Raw genomic sequence first — 17,646 nt, forward strand, 5'->3', positions numbered from 1 at the left:
TGACCTCATGCATACATATGAACACATACAGCACAAACACAGTGACGTCTAGTGGAGATACTGAGGCATCAGTGTTCATTTCAAATACATAATAGTACAGTACAGAGTTCATACAGTTTGAAAAACAGCCTTTCAATCCAATTCAAGGTTACAGATATGTTCTTTATTTATCTTTTAGAGAGGCCGTGAACATAAGAGAAAGGAACAGAGCTGACAAAGTGTGACCTTTGAAAGTGTTGGTGGATTTGATTGAGGGGAAAGTCCTGAAATATTCAGACTGTGTATTATTTTGTTTTACCGGTTGAGTTGTTGTGAGCATTCTGTAAAGTGCCTGTTGGAGAAATAAAGCAAGACCCAAAGCTAAGTCAAAATCTGCTGATCTCCTGAGTCCTCCTTCCCATCCACCTGCACACATACCAGGTTCGACAGTCTTTATATACAGGAAATTATTGCATAAAAAATCTCTTCCTTATCTGACAAAGTTCGTAAATAAAGAGCTACATATCACTGAACCAAGCACTCCCAATCTTTTTGCAGTCAGGAACAATTTTAACTGTAGAATAAACTTCACAGATCCCCACCAAACATATCATTATTGGAATGTGAACAATACTATTTTGGATATTTATTTTTTCAGTATCATAAACCCTGGTTGTGCAGTGGTTAGCACTGTTGCCTCACAGCAAGAAGGTTCTGGGTTCGACCTTGTGGCCAGCTGGGGTCTTTCTGTGTGGTGTTTCCTCCAGGTTTTCTGATTTCCTCCCACAGTCCAAAGACATGCAGATTAGATCAACTGGCTCCTCTAAATTTCCCATTGGTGTGAATGTGAGTGTGATGGCTGTTCATCTCTGTGTTAGTCCTGCGATAGACTGGTGAGCTGCCCAGGGTGAACTCCGACTCTCACCTGAAATCATCTGGGATTGGCTTCAGGAACCCCCTCAACCCTGATAGATAAACAATATACATAATGGATGGATAGTTTAATTATTACTGATTATGCTTCACAGACCCCCAGGGTGTCCTCAGATAACATTTTGAGAAGCATTGCATTAAATCAGTAAAGGCCCTCAGCATTTTATTAAAATTATTTGATGGTATAATATACACTCAGACTATCAGACCTCTGGTTTGAACCTAAGCTTGGTTTATTGTTTGTGTGGAATTTTGCATGTTCTCCCTGAGTTCCAGAGATTCTCCTAGGATTTCTTTTATCTTTTTTTCATGTTATTGCACTGGGGTAAATCACAACCCACAATTATCCATGTTATTATATTTTATGTTGTGGTGATGATGATGATGATGATGATGATGATTAGCCTGTTTGACTGGTCACTTGAACCGAAATGTGTTCAAATAAAACCTCAATCACTATTGAGGATGAAAAGGAAAAAGAGAAGACAATTTTACCAGAAGCAGCTTTAACAGAAATGTACAAATCAAAGTGAGTGAGCTAGCCAGTTAGCCGACATGCTATAAAATGAGTGAAGCTTCTTCAGGAGTGATTTCCACTACAGGAGCAAAACTGAACAGAACATTTGTTCACATTGTGTCTGAAATGTGAGTTACTACGACACTATACAGTTACTTTGTCAGATACGATATTAATTTCTTCTTTACAGTCTTGTTGTAAAAAGGAAATTTGGCGGTTGGGATTAGCTACAGCACTCGGCCTGCAGTTTTGTGTCTACAGCTGAATCACGGCCATGTGGATATTTAGTATCACCACGCTCCTGTGAGTTCGTTATTGCTTAATTATCGCCCGCTTGAATGGATCTCAAACGAGTGGCCACTATTTTCCTGGCATTATAAATAAAAAAAAAAAACTGATTCAAAACTATGTCCATGTTAGATGTTTTTATAGACTCAAACTAAAGCAACAAATTTCATTAAATTCAGAAAAGTATGATTTCAGGAGCCATAAAAACAAAGTCAGTTTTTTTTCTCCTAAAAATCAGAGGACTCTTGATTCTGCAGCTTTCGGTCTTCTTTCTTCTTCGCTCATCTCCTCCTCAGGACAATCATCAGAAAGAGACACGGCCAGATGAGGTGTCATGAACAAACAAATGAATATTACTGTTCTTGATTATTTATTTTTTCAGACTTATTAGATCATAGATTTGATTATTCACTACTCAGTATCATGATAACTTTCATATTTCTTGATAAAAATCATGTTAAATTATCTGACTGAGCCCGAGTCAGAAGTCAGTGATAAGTGTACGATCTGTCTGAAAACCACTGAAACTAAACACTATACCTCAGTACAATTAAAATAAAATCCATCCACTGTTCAGTAAATATCTGCTAGCTCATGAGCTGTTAATTAGCAGCAAAAGCTAGCTACATAAATGGAGGTTACCTTCGCAACAGACCAATTTCCATATTATATCTGTTGGAGTGACAACTGGTTCTGCCACGTTTGCCAAAATTTCCAGAACTCCAGTCTGGCACACTGAATTATGGGATTGTCTTCTGACTGGGACAGTCCTTTTCTCAGGAGCGCACAGATGCTGCCCCAAGAACGCTGCCTACACAGCATGCCGTCTTCCGACTGGAACGCACCAGTCCTTCAGTGCACTTGGAATTAAACATTTAATTGTGGTTTTCTACTGGACTACTGGTTGAGATGTGTCTGTGCAAAAAGTGAAACATAGTTCAGTTCAGGAACCCTTGTGGGTTTTTTTTTAGAAACACTAAAGTAAAAGATGTGGGAATTTGACTACGCAGGCCGCCACACATATAATGTGCACTACAGAGTGTATACAGTGTTTACACAATGCTATTTAAGACCGTCTGTAGTGAACTGTACAGAACACCACAGCAGATTTATTCACAAGAAAAGAGACGCCAGTACGTGTTTACTGACAAAACTACTTACGGTACAGATATCACTTCTAGCACAGACACTTTGTTTATTTTGTTTTTATTGTTATAAAATGTGTACGATGCCAAACATAAAATAGAACAGGATACACAGCTTTTCATTTCTTTCTTTCTTTTTTAATTCCAACCCCCTTTTTCTATGTCAAGAACAAAAGCTCAAAATTTCAGGAGCTGTAAAAATTAATGTCATTGTTGTTTGTTTAACCTTTGAAACCTAAACTTTTATTTTGTTTTATTATTTCAGACCCCACCCCCTTTTTTTTTACTATTTCAGGCACAAAAGCTCAAAAATTCAGGAATTATTATTATTATTATTATTGTTGTTGTTGTTGTTTTGTTTGTTTGACCTTTGAAACCTAAAGACTATTCAGGATTTTAATATTGCTCTGATTTCTCGCTTTCTCTCCTGCTTGCTTTTCATTTCTTCCTTTTTGTGCTCCCAGTGTTTTAATTCTTTGTGTTTGTAATGATCAGCGCACCTCAGTATGGAAAGAGTAAAGGATCAGGAATTGTGAAACTCACTTGAGTGTCTGCCTGAACCCAGCTGACTGTGAGGAGAGAACTGATCTGATTGGATGATTTATTTATCACTGACTCTGCACTCGGCTGTATTTCTGTCTCTATTCAGTGTGTGGAAGTCAGTGACAAGTGAATTCATCTGAGCTGCTGGTTTACTGACAAACTTCAGGATGAAATTATTTCTCATCTTTTTCACACTAATGTGTGTGAGGGACACTGAATCACAGTGTAAGTGAGATATTTATTTATGTGTAAATTTGCTGTAATATTTTTGCCCAGTGGTAATTAGAAGAGTGTATATAAAGTGTTAATGGTGGTGTTTTGGTTATTCAGCTGTAGAGCTTGATTTAAATGAGACAGATCGTTTCAGATCATCACAAAAATGATGTGATTTTGTCAGTGATAATGATGTTTTTATCTCACTGTAGTAACAGGCTGCTGCAGTTTGAACGTGTGTGTGTGTGTGTGTGTTTCTCCAGTTAAACATCATGAACTGCAAATAATCGAATGCTCAGAGAAGAATAAGGAGTATATGTTAGGGGCCGATGGAGATGAGCGGTTTTATGCCGATTTTGAGAAGAAGAAAGGAGTGATAATGCTGCCTCCCTTCGCTGATCCGATTGGGTTCCCCGGATTCTATGAGTCTGCTGAGGCTAACCTGGCCACCTGCCAACAAAACTTAAAGCTGCTCACAAAGGACTTTAAAGACCGGCCGGTGCCACAGGGTGAGAAACTCAGTGTTTATAGGAGCACAAATTGACCTTGACGATATTGAGTCTAAAATGATTTTCCAGCATGAAGATGTGAGATTTGTTGTAGATTTGACTGTAAATCACTGTCCATTACACTGTCAGTAAACTACAGGAACAATCACAGTCTCCAGCCTGTAAAGCTCTCATTTACTGTACAATACTCTAATCTCACAGCCGACACTACAGCACTGCTGTCTCACACTATTTTCATTTCATAAAGGCTTTTTATTCGACTAAAACATCCCAGAATGCACCACATCATCACAGCAGCTGTTTGCTTCGCCCCGAACACAAACTATTTATCAGTTAAATTTATAGAAATGAAGAAAGTTCTCTCTGAACAGACTAACTGTTGAAGTGTGGGGTTTGTAAATCTAAATAAATCTTTGCTTTTATTTCTATCCCCAACACACACACACACACACACACACACACCAATTATGGATTATGGAGCTGAAGGTAGATTTTATAATTGACTTGCTAGAAAATGTGAAGATGATCTGAGGCAGTAGGATGGCACATTACTCAGTCGTGAACACAAGCAGAGGGTTTATTTGTAAATAGTCATGTTCCATGTTCTTTCTCTGGCATCTGTTTATCATCTATAAATGCTGAATGAAGTGTAATCCATTACATTTTATGTTTAATAAACCTGTAATTAAGCTGCTGTCCTCAGAATTCACGTTTAAAATCATAGCTTAGATTCCAGATTCCTGTTGGTTATTATTATATGGACACGAGTGTTTTACTGGGAAATACACCACTCATATTTTTCATAGGAGCTACATCCGGGACCTGAGTAACACAGTCTCCAATATCTTCACTCATGAGGAAATTAATGGATTGTTTTGATAAATTTAGGGACTTTTTGTTTGTGAATGTGTCGATAGAATAAAAAGAAAATCACACAATAAAAACTTGCATTTTTCGTACAAAATACATCGTGGATCTGAGTGACATAATTCCTGATATTTCACTCTGATGATGTCACTCCCAGTGTTTTCCCACTGACTAGATGTGTGTTGTCAAAATGGTGAACCGTTTCAAAATGTAAATACTTTTGATTAACTTGGTGGGGTTTTTTTGGATATGTTCATATAATACAAATAATATTACACATTGGCTTGAAGATATCAAGTTTATTTTCTCATGTTGAAAAATATTTCACTCGTTCGCTTCGCTCCCTCATGATGTATCCATTCACCACTCAAAGATAAACTTCATATCTTCACACCACCATGTAACATCCTCTATATATCGACAGCCAGAAGAAATAATGAACGCATCACAGTCTCAGAGTCATAACAATGGTGCACATGTGCTTTATATTTTTCTCCAGATGCCCCACAAAGCTCCATCTATCCCAAACAAAAGATGCAGCTGGGTTCAGAGAACATGCTCATCTGTCATTCCGCACGATTTTTCCCTCCACCTGTTACTGTACGCTGGACCAAAAACAGTGTGGATGTGACGGAACAATCCACACTCAGCCGCTATTACCCGAATAAGGACAAAACCTACAACCAGTTCTCCCACCTGCCCTTCACTCCACAGGAAGGAGACGTTTACACCTGCACGGTGGAGCACAAGGCCCTGGAGACGCCCAACACCAAGACATGGGGTGAGACGGAGAGTTTAACTACTGATTCAGTCTTTCCTTAGAGTAGAAGTAAGTGTGTGTGTGTGTGTGTGTGTAGAGGTGGATGTTGAGCTTCCCAGTGTGGGTCCCTCTGTGGTCTGTGGAGTGGGTCTGGCTGTCGGACTGCTCGGAGTCGCTACTGGAACTTTCTTCCTCGTCAAAGGAAACAGATGTAACTGACACTTCAGGTAACAACTCGAATAAAACATTATATATATAATATTTAATACACTGTTTCTCCCTGATACACCTGTTTCTGTGTTTTCAGCCAGAAGTAAAGCGTTCGGAGAAGGTTTAGATTCTGACCATGAATTCTCATTTTAATTTTTCACCGAGGAAACTGTTCATCCACTAGAGTTTAATTCATCTGTTAAACCATGTAAGGTTTTTTAATATGAAGTTACTTGTTCCACTGTACACCTGTTTTGAATTTCTTATCTCTGTGCAGAAATCTGTTAAGTCTTTCTTTTCCAATTTATGTAAAGTCTAATTAATATTAGATGATGGAAATGAAAAGGAATGAGTGCCTGCAAATAATTAAAGAAATAAACTTTATTCCATGAATGTGAACGATCATGTGATTTCTGTTTCCACATAGATTATACATTCAGTAACTCGTTCCACCAGTAAAAATCTCTGTATTAGTCTAGTTTGGAAATATACTGTCACAATCATTACAGAAAAATCACACACACGTAACATATTTCAGATGTAATATAGAAATATATATGTAAATGCATTCCACTTTGTTATGCCCTTAAATTGCATGTGTGAAAAAGTGAAAACAATGTACGATCACATTTGAGATTTTATAAGTGTGAGAAAATCATATCTGAAAATGAAAACCACTCATAAAAAAGTGTGAATCATAAAGTGTTTAAAAACCTGTAAAATGTTCATGTGATTCTTCACACAGTGAAGTGACAACAAACCGACTCATGACTTCGTTTTCTTATGACTGATGATTGTTGCCAGTCTGAATTTTTGTAAATGTCCTAAAGTTAAATCAGGTAAATGCCTTCAACTCCTCCACAAACTGACCAATCATCAATCTTGCTCCAGCATTTTTTCTCTTAAAGAGCAAATCACCTTTAGTAGAGCAAACCCTGGAGGAAGAGAGCACAGGGTCACACAGGCAATCAAGTTTAGATAACCTGCTCACTGCAGTGCCTTCAACATAAACTTATTTTTATTCCCGTCTCAGGTTCTTGGGAGCGTTCTGATAGTTTAAAGTTTAAATATAAATTTAGCATGAAACTTCCTACAGTGTTAAACTGTGAACAGCTGCATTGGAACTAAAACCAGTCCAGTTACTTTACTGTAAATATGATTGCAGAGCCAGAGGCTACATGTATGAAGGACTCCATATTACACTCTTCTACATGCTCACATTTGAACTGGTTAATTTCAAGGTGTATCACAAAGATGCTTGTGATCACATACACATTTAGAGAATGAGACGATATATTTATCTGGGATTTCTTATGAATACACAATGAAGCAGTTTACTGTTACCAGTACAGTAACCATGATGGGCAACATGAGAAATAGATGTGTTTAGAGGACATTATAGATGACCTACAACCATGTGATCAAAATGTGCTACGTCATGAGCGTCTGATATGATGGTGGATATACAAAGTTCTACAAAAATGGTCTCCAGAGCTGCATCAAACGATGGGAGAAATGCATAACTCTGGGTGGTTCCTATGTAGAGAAAGACTAATAACTGTCCCAAGTTTCGTTGCTCTACTGCTATGGGAAGTGGGTCAGGGGCATTACTTATTGAACGCCCCTCGGTTCATTGCTAATGTGGTAAATGACACTTCTAGCTGCAAATGTCTGGTTTTGGGTGCAATATCTACATAGGTGTATGGAGCACTTGCATGTGACGTCACAGCCGATCCAGATTGTGACAGACGCCATCTTGTCGGTCAAACGCCATATTTCCGCCTTCTACTTCTGGTTCTACTTCTACCTTTTCTTCTGGAAAACCCTACTATATACAATTCTACTACAATGGCTGCGGCTACAAGCTCTCCCTACCTGTGCACGTTTATGTTTTTTGTGTGTATTTTTGCGTGTTGTTCATCTGTACCGGACTTCAGTATCCACTACAACTGTATGGACTTACTGGACATTGGTTTCCAGCAGAAAATGATGGTTTGTAGCGATTTCCATCGCATGTACAACATTCCGGATGAGATAGTGAGACTAGCAGGGTCTCCGTGGATTGTTATCAGAAGCAAAGCAAAGGAGGCGGCGCCGGGAGAGGAAGCAAAAGCGAGGCTGCAGAGCTGGCCTGTTGACTAAGCTCAGAAAACAGCCACTCAAATCTCCACTGCTAAGCCTCTACCTCTCCAACGCCAGATCCATGGTAAACAAAACGGACAATTTGGAATTACAGCTGGAATTACCTTATTCTATAATCGGCTGGTCAGTGCTATACTAGATACTGATATAAATAGTGTTAGTACTCAATACTTAAGTGACTTACCCGTCCAATGAGGATAGTTATTTTCTTGTTTACAAGATGCCACATCTGAGTCGCTGACAAATCCTGAATTTCTGTAAAGATAACTGTCCAGAGATTTATAAGCACACAGTGCTTCACCACTGAACAGCGAGGGAAAGTTAATGAGGTAATTATACACATCTGGGTATTCCACCTCTGGCAGTTCAATATCCACTGACACGGTCGTGAAAACTACGTCCGGTAAGCAATAAGGGTCACTAATCTGTAGATCGTTTATTTTAGACATATATCTAGTTATCTGTTCATTAGAAAAATGAGCCGTGTAGTCCGTCGGTTGAAATTGATCCATTCTGTACACTAGTGCAGCAGTATTCAGCGGTGTTTTTTACCAACAAGATGGCGGCTGTGTACTTTCCGGTCACGTGACTGCAAGATCTCTATAGAGGCCCATTTCCAGCAACTATCACTCCAGTGTTCTAATGGTACAATGTGTTTGCTCATTGCCTCAGAAGGCTAATGGATGATTAGAAAACCCTTGTACAATCATGTTAGCACAGCTGAAAACAGTTTAGCTCTTTAGAGAAGCTATAAAACTGACCTTCCTTTGAGCAGATTGAGTTTCTGGAGCATCACATTTGTGGGGTTGATTAAATGCTCAAAATGTCTTGACTATATTTTCTATTCATTTTACAACTTGTGGTAAATAAAAGTGTGACTTTTCATGGAAGACACAAAATTGTCTGGGTGACCCCAAACTTTTGAACGGTAGTGTAGAGGTGTGTGGGTTTGACCCATGTTATTCAAAAAAAGTCAGACTTTTCTGAAGATAAGACGCTTCTACTAACCATCGAGTGCCCAGATATCGCGTTCTATCTGGTTTGGCTGCTGAAGAATCGAGTCCGACTGTTCAGAATTGCGGTGCCAGGTCTTAATTATTTTGACCTTTAAAAGTAGTAAACAGGCACCCTTGTCAGACATAGTGGCTCCCAACTCGTTAGTTGTCAGGGCATGTTACAACATGCCAACTTCAGACACCCTGGCGCCACTGTCCATCACACTGTGCTGCGTGGACTATATAAGATGCGCACAAACATCGAAGAAAACACAGCACACATCAGACGGGGACTCCATGCAACACCTGCTTCTCATCAGTGAATATTTGGATCCGTTTCTCTCTTTCTTTCTCGGTTTCATTTCTTTCTTGCTTTCTGTCTTTCTATCGCGGACGTGTCAGGATCCAACGTCCATCATTCGTGCCGTGTGAGCATTCCGTGCGTCCTTGAATGTAAGTTGTTTATTGTTGCGTAGCTACTGTGTTATGTGTGTACTCGTTATCTGTAACTGTTACATGTGGCGGTAAGGCTAGCGAGTATTTCTTCTCTTATTCTCTCATCCTGTGTCTGTCTATTTTCTTACGTGTTTGTTCTGTTCTGTTCAGTAGCCATGTAATGATAGCGCTTGTTTTCTCGACCACGGTTTGTTACGGGAGCACATTTCATTATTAGCCATTGCCGTGTTGGGAGTGTAGTGGTGGTATGTACAGTTCATAACCGCGCCACATATTCTAACCTTCTATGCGCAATACAGCGCGGGGCAGCGCTTAAAGGAGCCATGCTCCCCTTCATTCAGCCGACACACTCTGTGTCTTCATGCGGGTGTGACTCGCTGTAAGCAGTTGCACCACGCACCTTGGTAATGATAGCTGCTGTAGGCAGCTATCCTCATCCTCCGTGTACGTTGTACACATTGTACATATTGTGTACATATCGTGTATATAGTCAGTATCTAGTGTGTTGTGTTATTTATTATGGGGTGTAAATAGCATTCATTGGGCTTTACATTGTTTTACTTATATAGTATTCATTTGTGTGTTTTACATTTGTATTACATTGTATATAATTATTATTCATTTGCGTTAATATATATTTAATGCGATGTGTATTTGTATTTATATCATTGTTATTATTTACATTATTGCTTGTGTGTATATTATTGCTCATGTCTTGTTGTATTTGTATTTTATTCTGTTTTCTAGTAAAACCACGGTTTACACTGTTGCTCATGAGTGGACATCCATTAATTCCTGTTCTAACCGGACAGCCTGTGTAGCTTGCTGTATACCTGATCCAGTGTCCCTCTTATACAGTCCTTTACCCTGTCCATCACCGGACACCCATTTTTATATGGTCCTTCGAGCCGGATACAGCATTCTACACAGTCAGGATGTCCACTCATGATGGCAGTGCCCGTCCTCGCCGTGAGCACCACCACCCCAGGCACCTGGATGACTACGTGGTGACCCAGGCTCAGCGACGGCTGCCACAGGACGGCGCACACACCCAGGATGATTCTTCCCATGTGGGAGACAGCAGGCCCCGGGAGCCATCACACACTCCCCCTGCTGGGCAGACTCCCCTGGACACGTCAGCAGCTATCCTCCTCGCCCTTCAGCAGATACGGGAGGACAATCGGCAGCTGCAGCGGGATGTGCAGTACCTGTTGCAACAACAACACTATGCATCACCTCCACGCACTCCAGCGAGGGACATCCAGGTTCCAGCCGTCACGCCTGGAACCCCCCCAGCAGTCCTATCATCACCACTGCAGCATGACAGAACATACAGCCCTGCTGACTCAACCAGTGGACATCGCCGCGCCCCGGTGGCAGAGCAGTCGTCACCTCTACCTCGGCCACACATCGCAGGAGCTGAGGCAGCGACGTCCACACCGCCACATGGAGGAGCTCCCCATCTGCCAACACCACTGATGGCAGAGCTGACAGAGCACCTGAGGAGCATGAATCTGCCACGGGGTCACTCATTCACGTCATCCTCACCCTCTCCTGCCACCCCACAGTACTCAGCGCCATTCAGCCCACGGCGCCCTTCGTCTGCTCAGAGACAGCGGACGTCATCACCGGTGTCGGCCGGTCAGAGGGCAGTGGCACCAGATCATCACAGGCTGTCACCTGTCCCACAGCGACTGACATCTCTTCCCCCTCAGGAGCTGACCTACCGCGGCCCCAAGATGAGAATCCCAGCGTTCACCGAGGACGACCCACGGCAGTTCAACAGGATGCAGCTGGCACTCGACAACGTCCTACCACCCGACGCGACAGAGCGCTTCAAATATCAGATCCTGCTGGACCACCTGAAGCTAGAGGATGCTGTCCTGGTAGCGGATGCTTACTGCCACAGCAGCTATCCCTACAGTGATACGATGGCAGCCCTCACGAAGCTCTTTGGGCAGCCCCGCAAACTGGCACTCAGGCAGATCAACCAGGTCCTGGCTGAGCCCCCTGTCAGGAGCGGTGACCAGAGAGGCTTCAGGAACTTCGCCCTGAAGGTGCAGTCCTTGGTGGGGATGCTGGATAAGATGGGGACCCAGGAACAGCTTGAGCTACGGTGTGGTTCGCATGTGTCTCGGTTGCTGCCCAAGCTGCCTCACGAGCTGCGTACTGCCTTCAGGCGGTACATCGACCCAGACCGTGTGCCTGTCCCCACACTCTTGGACTTCGCCGCATGGTTACAGTACGAGGTTGGTGTGCAGCTGGACGAGACCAACGACCCGCCAAAGGCAACAGCGAGCCAGGCAGAGCGGCAGCGGAGCACCAGAGGCAAGCAGCCGGCAGCCACACGCTCCACCACGGTCCTGCTGGTAGACCCCCCAGCCAAGTCAGCTCAGCAGCCATCAAAGTCAGCTCCACGTACACCCGCCAAGGTGGAGCCTCCAAAGAAGTACTGCCCCTTCTGCAACAGCACGGAGCACTACTTCAACCAGTGCACTGCGTTCAAGAGTATGTCACTGGAACCAAGGCTCCAGTGGATCAAGACCGGGAAGAAGTGCTGGAGGTGTGGACGCGACCATCAAGCAGCTCAGTGCTACCTCAAGGCACGGTGCCCGAAGTGCAATCGCCTGCACCTCGAGGTACTGCATGAGGTGAATGCACAAAGCAGGCCGGAGACTGCGACACTGTCTTCACCCAGCCAGCCATCCACCTACTACCTCGACCCAGCACGGAGAGGTAGTTGTGTGCTGCTGAAGATGGTGAAGGTGCTCCTTCATCACGGGGGCAAGAAGATGGAGACCTACGCCATCCTCGATGACGGGTCAGAGCGCACCATGCTCCTCCCCCAAGCAGCGCAGCAGCTTGGCCTGAAAGGACAGAGTGAGAACCTGGCCCTCCGCACCATCCGTCATGACATCAGAACGGTGCCGGGGAGGTCAGTGTCCTTCTCTGTGTCATCCCTCAGTCAACCGCAGCAGCGGTACAAGATACAGCGGGCCTTCACATCACCCGAACTGGGACTGTCCCCTCATTCACACCCAGTTGAGGCTCTCCAAAGGACCTACCGCCACCTCAGAGGGCTGCCTCTTCACTCCTTTACTCAGGCCCGTCCGCTGCTCCTCATTGGGTCTGACTACCCAGACCTCCTCATCCCCATCGAGCCTGTGCACATAGGCCCACCAGGTGGACCCATTGCCCTGAAGACACACCTTGGGTGGACACTTCAAGGCCCCGCCAAGGCTGTCAAGCGTCGGTCTTCCACCTCAGCGTGCCTGTTCATCAGTGCACCGTCACCATCAGTGGAGCTGCTGCAGAACGTCACCAGGCTGTGGCAGATGGATGTGGTGCCGTACCGAAACGAGAAGATCATCACCCGGTCCAAGCAGGATGCTGCAGCTGTCAAGTTGCTGGAGGAGAAGACCGTCAGAGTGACAGTCGACGGCGTTCGGCGATACGTCCACTCATCAGACAACCCAGCTGATGATATCGCCAGGGGGCTGACTCTGTCACAGCTCGTCCAGGAGCATTGCTGGAGTCGCGGACCTCCCTTCCTGTGGCAGGACGAGACAGCATGGCCGACTGGTCCAGGCCCCTCACCCACTATCGCTGCTGACGCCACCGAGCTGCGGAAGTCCCAGTTCTGCGGCCACATCACCGTGACCTCTGACCCTGCGTTGCCTGATGCAGGGAACTTCAGTCAATATCCAGAGCTGCTGGAGGCCACAGTCAGAGCGCGTCACGGGGCGGCCACATCCGCCATCACAGCTGAGGACTACAGGCAAGCGGAGATGGCACTCCTCAGGAAGGCACAGAGTGACTCCTTCCCCGAAGACCTCACCCTGCTCTCAGCGGGGAAGCCAGTCTCCACTGACAGCAGGATCCTCACATTGTCCCCGGAGTACGACGCTGAGACACAGCTGATCCGGGTCGGAGGTCGTCTGCGCAGGTGTGACACGGTTGAGGAGGAGACTCTGCACCCCATCCTGCTTGACCCTCAGCACCCCATCACACAGCTCATCATCCGAGACTTCGACAGCCACCTGGCGCACCCAGGACCAGAGCGAGTGTTTGCTGAGCTGCGCCGGCGGTACTGGATCGTGCGTGGGAGAGCGGCTGTCAAGAAACATCAGCACAGCTGTCCAGAGTGTCAGAAGTGGCGAGGCACACCAGTGATCCCCAGAATGGCTGACTTGCCACCATCAAGTCTGCGCTTGCACAAGCCAGCCTTCTATTCCACTGGAATGGATTGTTTCGGGCCGTACCTCATCAAAATCGGCCGACGCACTGAGAAACGGTGGGCCATCGTTTTCAAGTGCCTGACAATCCATGCAGTGCATCTAGACCTCCTCACCAGCATGGACACTGATGCTTTCTTGATGGCCCTGCGGCGCTTCATCGCACGCCGAGGGAAGCCACATGAGCTGCTCTCCGACCAAGGCACCAATTTCAGAGGGGGTCAGTCTGAACTGCAGGAGACGTTCAAAGCCCTCAGCCCAGAGCTACAGTCCCACTTAGCCAGTCAACAGATTGACTTCAAGTTCAATCCTCCACATGCTCCGCACTTCGGTGGTTCCTGGGAACGGGAGATCCGTTCCATCAAAGCTGCCCTACACACTACACTCGATGCACAGACAGTCACTGAGGAGGTGTTGAGGACAGTGCTGATCGAGGTGGAAAGCATCATCAACTCCAAGCCCTTGGGTTACACCTCATCAGACATCGCAGATCCAGATCCCATCACTCCAAACATGCTGCTGATGGGGCGGCACGACCCCTCCATACCACAAGTGGTCTACACCGACTCCGACATCCTGAGCAGGCGCAGGTGGAGACAGTGCCAGGCCCTTGCGGACCAATTCTGGGCTAAGTTCATCAGGAACTACCTGCCCTCTCTTCAAACCCGCTCCAAGTGGCAACGAGACCGGGAGGACCTCATCGTTGACAGCATCGTGATGATTGTCGACCCTCAACTCCCACGTGCCCTGTGGCCTGTGGGCAAGGTCACTGCTGTCACCCCTGGAGCAGATGGCAGGGTACGTACTGCACAGGTGCAGGTCAAGGACCGGACCTACACACGCCCAGTCTCACGCCTGGTGAGACTCCCTTCACTCCCTCAGGACACCTCTGCCTGACATCATGGACACAACTTTGTTCTACAAAGTTGGGGGCGGCTGTTCAGAATTGCGGTGCCAGGTCTTAATTATTTTGACCTTTAAAAGTAGTAAACAGGCACCCTTGTCAGACATAGTGGCTCCCAACTCGTTAGTTGTCAGGGCATGTTACAACATGCCAACTTCAGACACCCTGGCGCCACTGTCCATCACACTGTGCTGCGTGGACTATATAAGATGCGCACAAACATCGAAGAAAACACAGCACACATCAGACGGGGACTCCATGCAACACCTGCTTCTCATCAGTGAATATTTGGATCCGTTTCTCTCTTTCTTTCTCGGTTTCATTTCTTTCTTGCTTTCTGTCTTTCTATCGCGGACGTGTCAGGATCCAACGTCCATCATTCGTGCCGTGTGAGCATTCCATGCGTCCTTGAATGTAAGTTGTTTATTGTTGCGTAGCTACTGTGTTATGTGTGTACTCGTTATCTGTAACTGTTACATGTGGCGGTAAGGCTAGCGAGTATTTCTTCTCTTATTCTCTCATCCTGTGTCTGTCTATTTTCTTACGTGTTTGTTCTGTTCTGTTCAGTAGCCATGTAATGATAGCGCTTGTTTTCTCGACCACGGTTTGTTACGGGAGCACATTTCATTATTAGCCATTGCCGTGTTGGGAGTGTAGTGGTGGTATGTACAGTTCATAACCGCGCCACATATTCTAACCTTCTATGCGCAATACAGCGCGGGGCAGCGCTTAAAGGAGCCACGCTCCCCTTCATTCAGCCGACACACTCTGTGTCTTCATGCGGGTGTGACTCGCTGTAAGCAGTTGCACCACGCACCTTGGTAATGATAGCTGCTGTAGGCAGCTATCCTCATCCTCCGTGTACGTTGTACACATTGTACATATTGTGTACATATCGTGTATATAGTCAGTATCTAGTGTGTTGTGTTATTTATTATGGGGTGTAAATAGCATTCATTGGGCTTTACATTGTTTTACTTATATAGTATTCATTTGTGTGTTTTACATTTGTATTACATTGTATATAATTATTATTCATTTGCGTTAATATATATTTAATGCGATGTGTATTTGTATTTATATCATTGTTATTATTTACATTATTGCTTGTGTGTATATTATTGCTCATGTCTTGTTGTATTTGTATTTTATTCTGTTTTCTAGTAAAACCACGGTTTACACTGTTGCTCATGAGTGGACATCCATTAATTCCTGTTCTAACCGGACAGCCTGTGTAGCTTGCTGTATACCTGATCCAGTGTCCCTCTTATACAGTCCTTTACCCTGTCCATCACCGGACACCCATTTTTATACCGACCTTGGATGAAACGTAGCCCATGTTCTGAGTGGGCGCCCAGTCTGGATTGTTTCTATCGTATAATTTTGCTGGCGCTCCTAGAAGTGAAATGGTAATACACGTGTTAAAATTATAACAACGACTGAGTGAACCACGACGAGAACGCTCAATTTATAGCAAAATTCTAGCAACACAAAAAAAATCTTCCATGATATTATCGAGAAAGCTTTTGAATCTCACCTGAGATAAAATGATTACTGCAAACATGAGCTGTTTTGGTTTTAGTCTCTGTTAGATCAGCCCTGCCGATGTTGTTCAGCCGTGCTCGTCTCCTCTCCATACCGAGCCTCAGAGTTTCCTCGCCCTCTTTCTGAATCATGGACGAAATTCTAAAAAATCAGAACGTGCCAAGATCACGAGTACTGTTGTGACCACGACCATATACAGCACAAAAGATATGGCAGAGCTAAAAGAATGACAAAGAGAGTTGCGCATGTGACTGTGTTTTGTATGGAATGTTGCTTGACCCCGCATTTGTGTCTCCACCAACATGGCCGACATCCGGGTTTCTATTTTGCTTTGATGTCACTCGCAAGTCAAGGATACAGTAGTTACACTTAACATTGGTAGGCATATGAGGTGAAAATTCAAATGCTGATTTATACAGTCCTTTGAAAATAAAGAGATAAATGTAGCCGTAAAATGTCACACTGAGGTTTTACTCTCCAGCAACTGATGAGGATTCTTCTATTTGACCCTGATTGGATGATCTATCTTGGTGTCCTGACATATTACCAGTAAAGACAAATTAAACTTCACATTTTAATAAATCAGTGCACAATATTTATTCCCAACATTTTTACTGCATTAGCAGAAATATTTGAAATTATATAAAAAAAAAAAAATTACAATTTTCAGGAGGCAGGGACACTTTAAATGAAGGTGTTCAGGGCTGTTGGTTGGACATGTACAGTGGTGCTTGAAAGTTTGTGAACCCTTTAGAATTTTCTAGATTTCTGTATAAATATGACCTAAAACATCAGATTTTCACACAAGTCCTAAAAGTAGATAAAGAGAACCCAGTTCAACAAATGAGACAAAAATCTTATACTTGGTCATTTATTTATTGAGGAAAATGATCCAATATTGCATATCTGTGAGTGGCAAAAGTATGTTAACTTCTAGGATTAGCAGTTAATTTGAAGGTGAAATTAGAGTCAGGTGTTTTCAATCAATGGGATGACAATCAGGTGTGAGTGGGCACCCTGTTTTATTTAAAGAACAGGGATCTATCAAAGTCTGATCTTCACAACACATGTTTGTGGAAGTGTATCATGGCACAAACAAAGGAGATTTCTGAGGACCTCAGAAAAAGTGTTGTTGATGCTCACCAGGCTGGAAAAGGTTACAAAACCATCTCTAAAGAGTTTGGACTCCATCAATCCACAGTCAGACAGATTGTGTACAAATGGAGGAAATTCAAGACCAGTGTTACCCTCCCCAGGAGTGGTCGACCAACAAAGGTCACTCCAAGAGCAAGGCGTGTAATAGTCAGCGAAGTCACAAAGGACCCCAGGGTAACTTCTAAGCAACTGAAGGCCTCTCTCACATTGGCTAATGTTAATGTTCATGAGTCCACCATCAAGAGAACAC

At 44.2% G+C, this 17,646-nt stretch overlaps 1 protein-coding gene across 1 annotated transcript; it reads left to right on the plus strand.

Annotated features, from left to right (window-relative positions):
* Positions 1-3,370: 3,370 nt before the first annotated feature.
* Positions 3,371-6,363, plus strand: LOC132892764 (H-2 class II histocompatibility antigen, A-U alpha chain-like). Its single transcript, XM_060931131.1, has 5 exons — positions 3,371-3,630; positions 3,882-4,127; positions 5,494-5,775; positions 5,852-5,981; positions 6,062-6,363. Exons 1-4 carry the CDS (start codon positions 3,573-3,575, stop codon positions 5,971-5,973), a joined length of 708 nt encoding a protein of 235 aa, XP_060787114.1. The 5' UTR covers positions 3,371-3,572; the 3' UTR covers positions 5,974-5,981; positions 6,062-6,363.
* The last annotated feature ends 11,283 nt before the right edge of the window (positions 6,364-17,646 follow it).

Source organism: Neoarius graeffei, chromosome 10 (assembly GCF_027579695.1).
Source record: "Neoarius graeffei isolate fNeoGra1 chromosome 10, fNeoGra1.pri, whole genome shotgun sequence".
In the NCBI taxonomy this organism is placed as follows: Eukaryota; Metazoa; Chordata; class Actinopteri; order Siluriformes; family Ariidae; genus Neoarius; species Neoarius graeffei.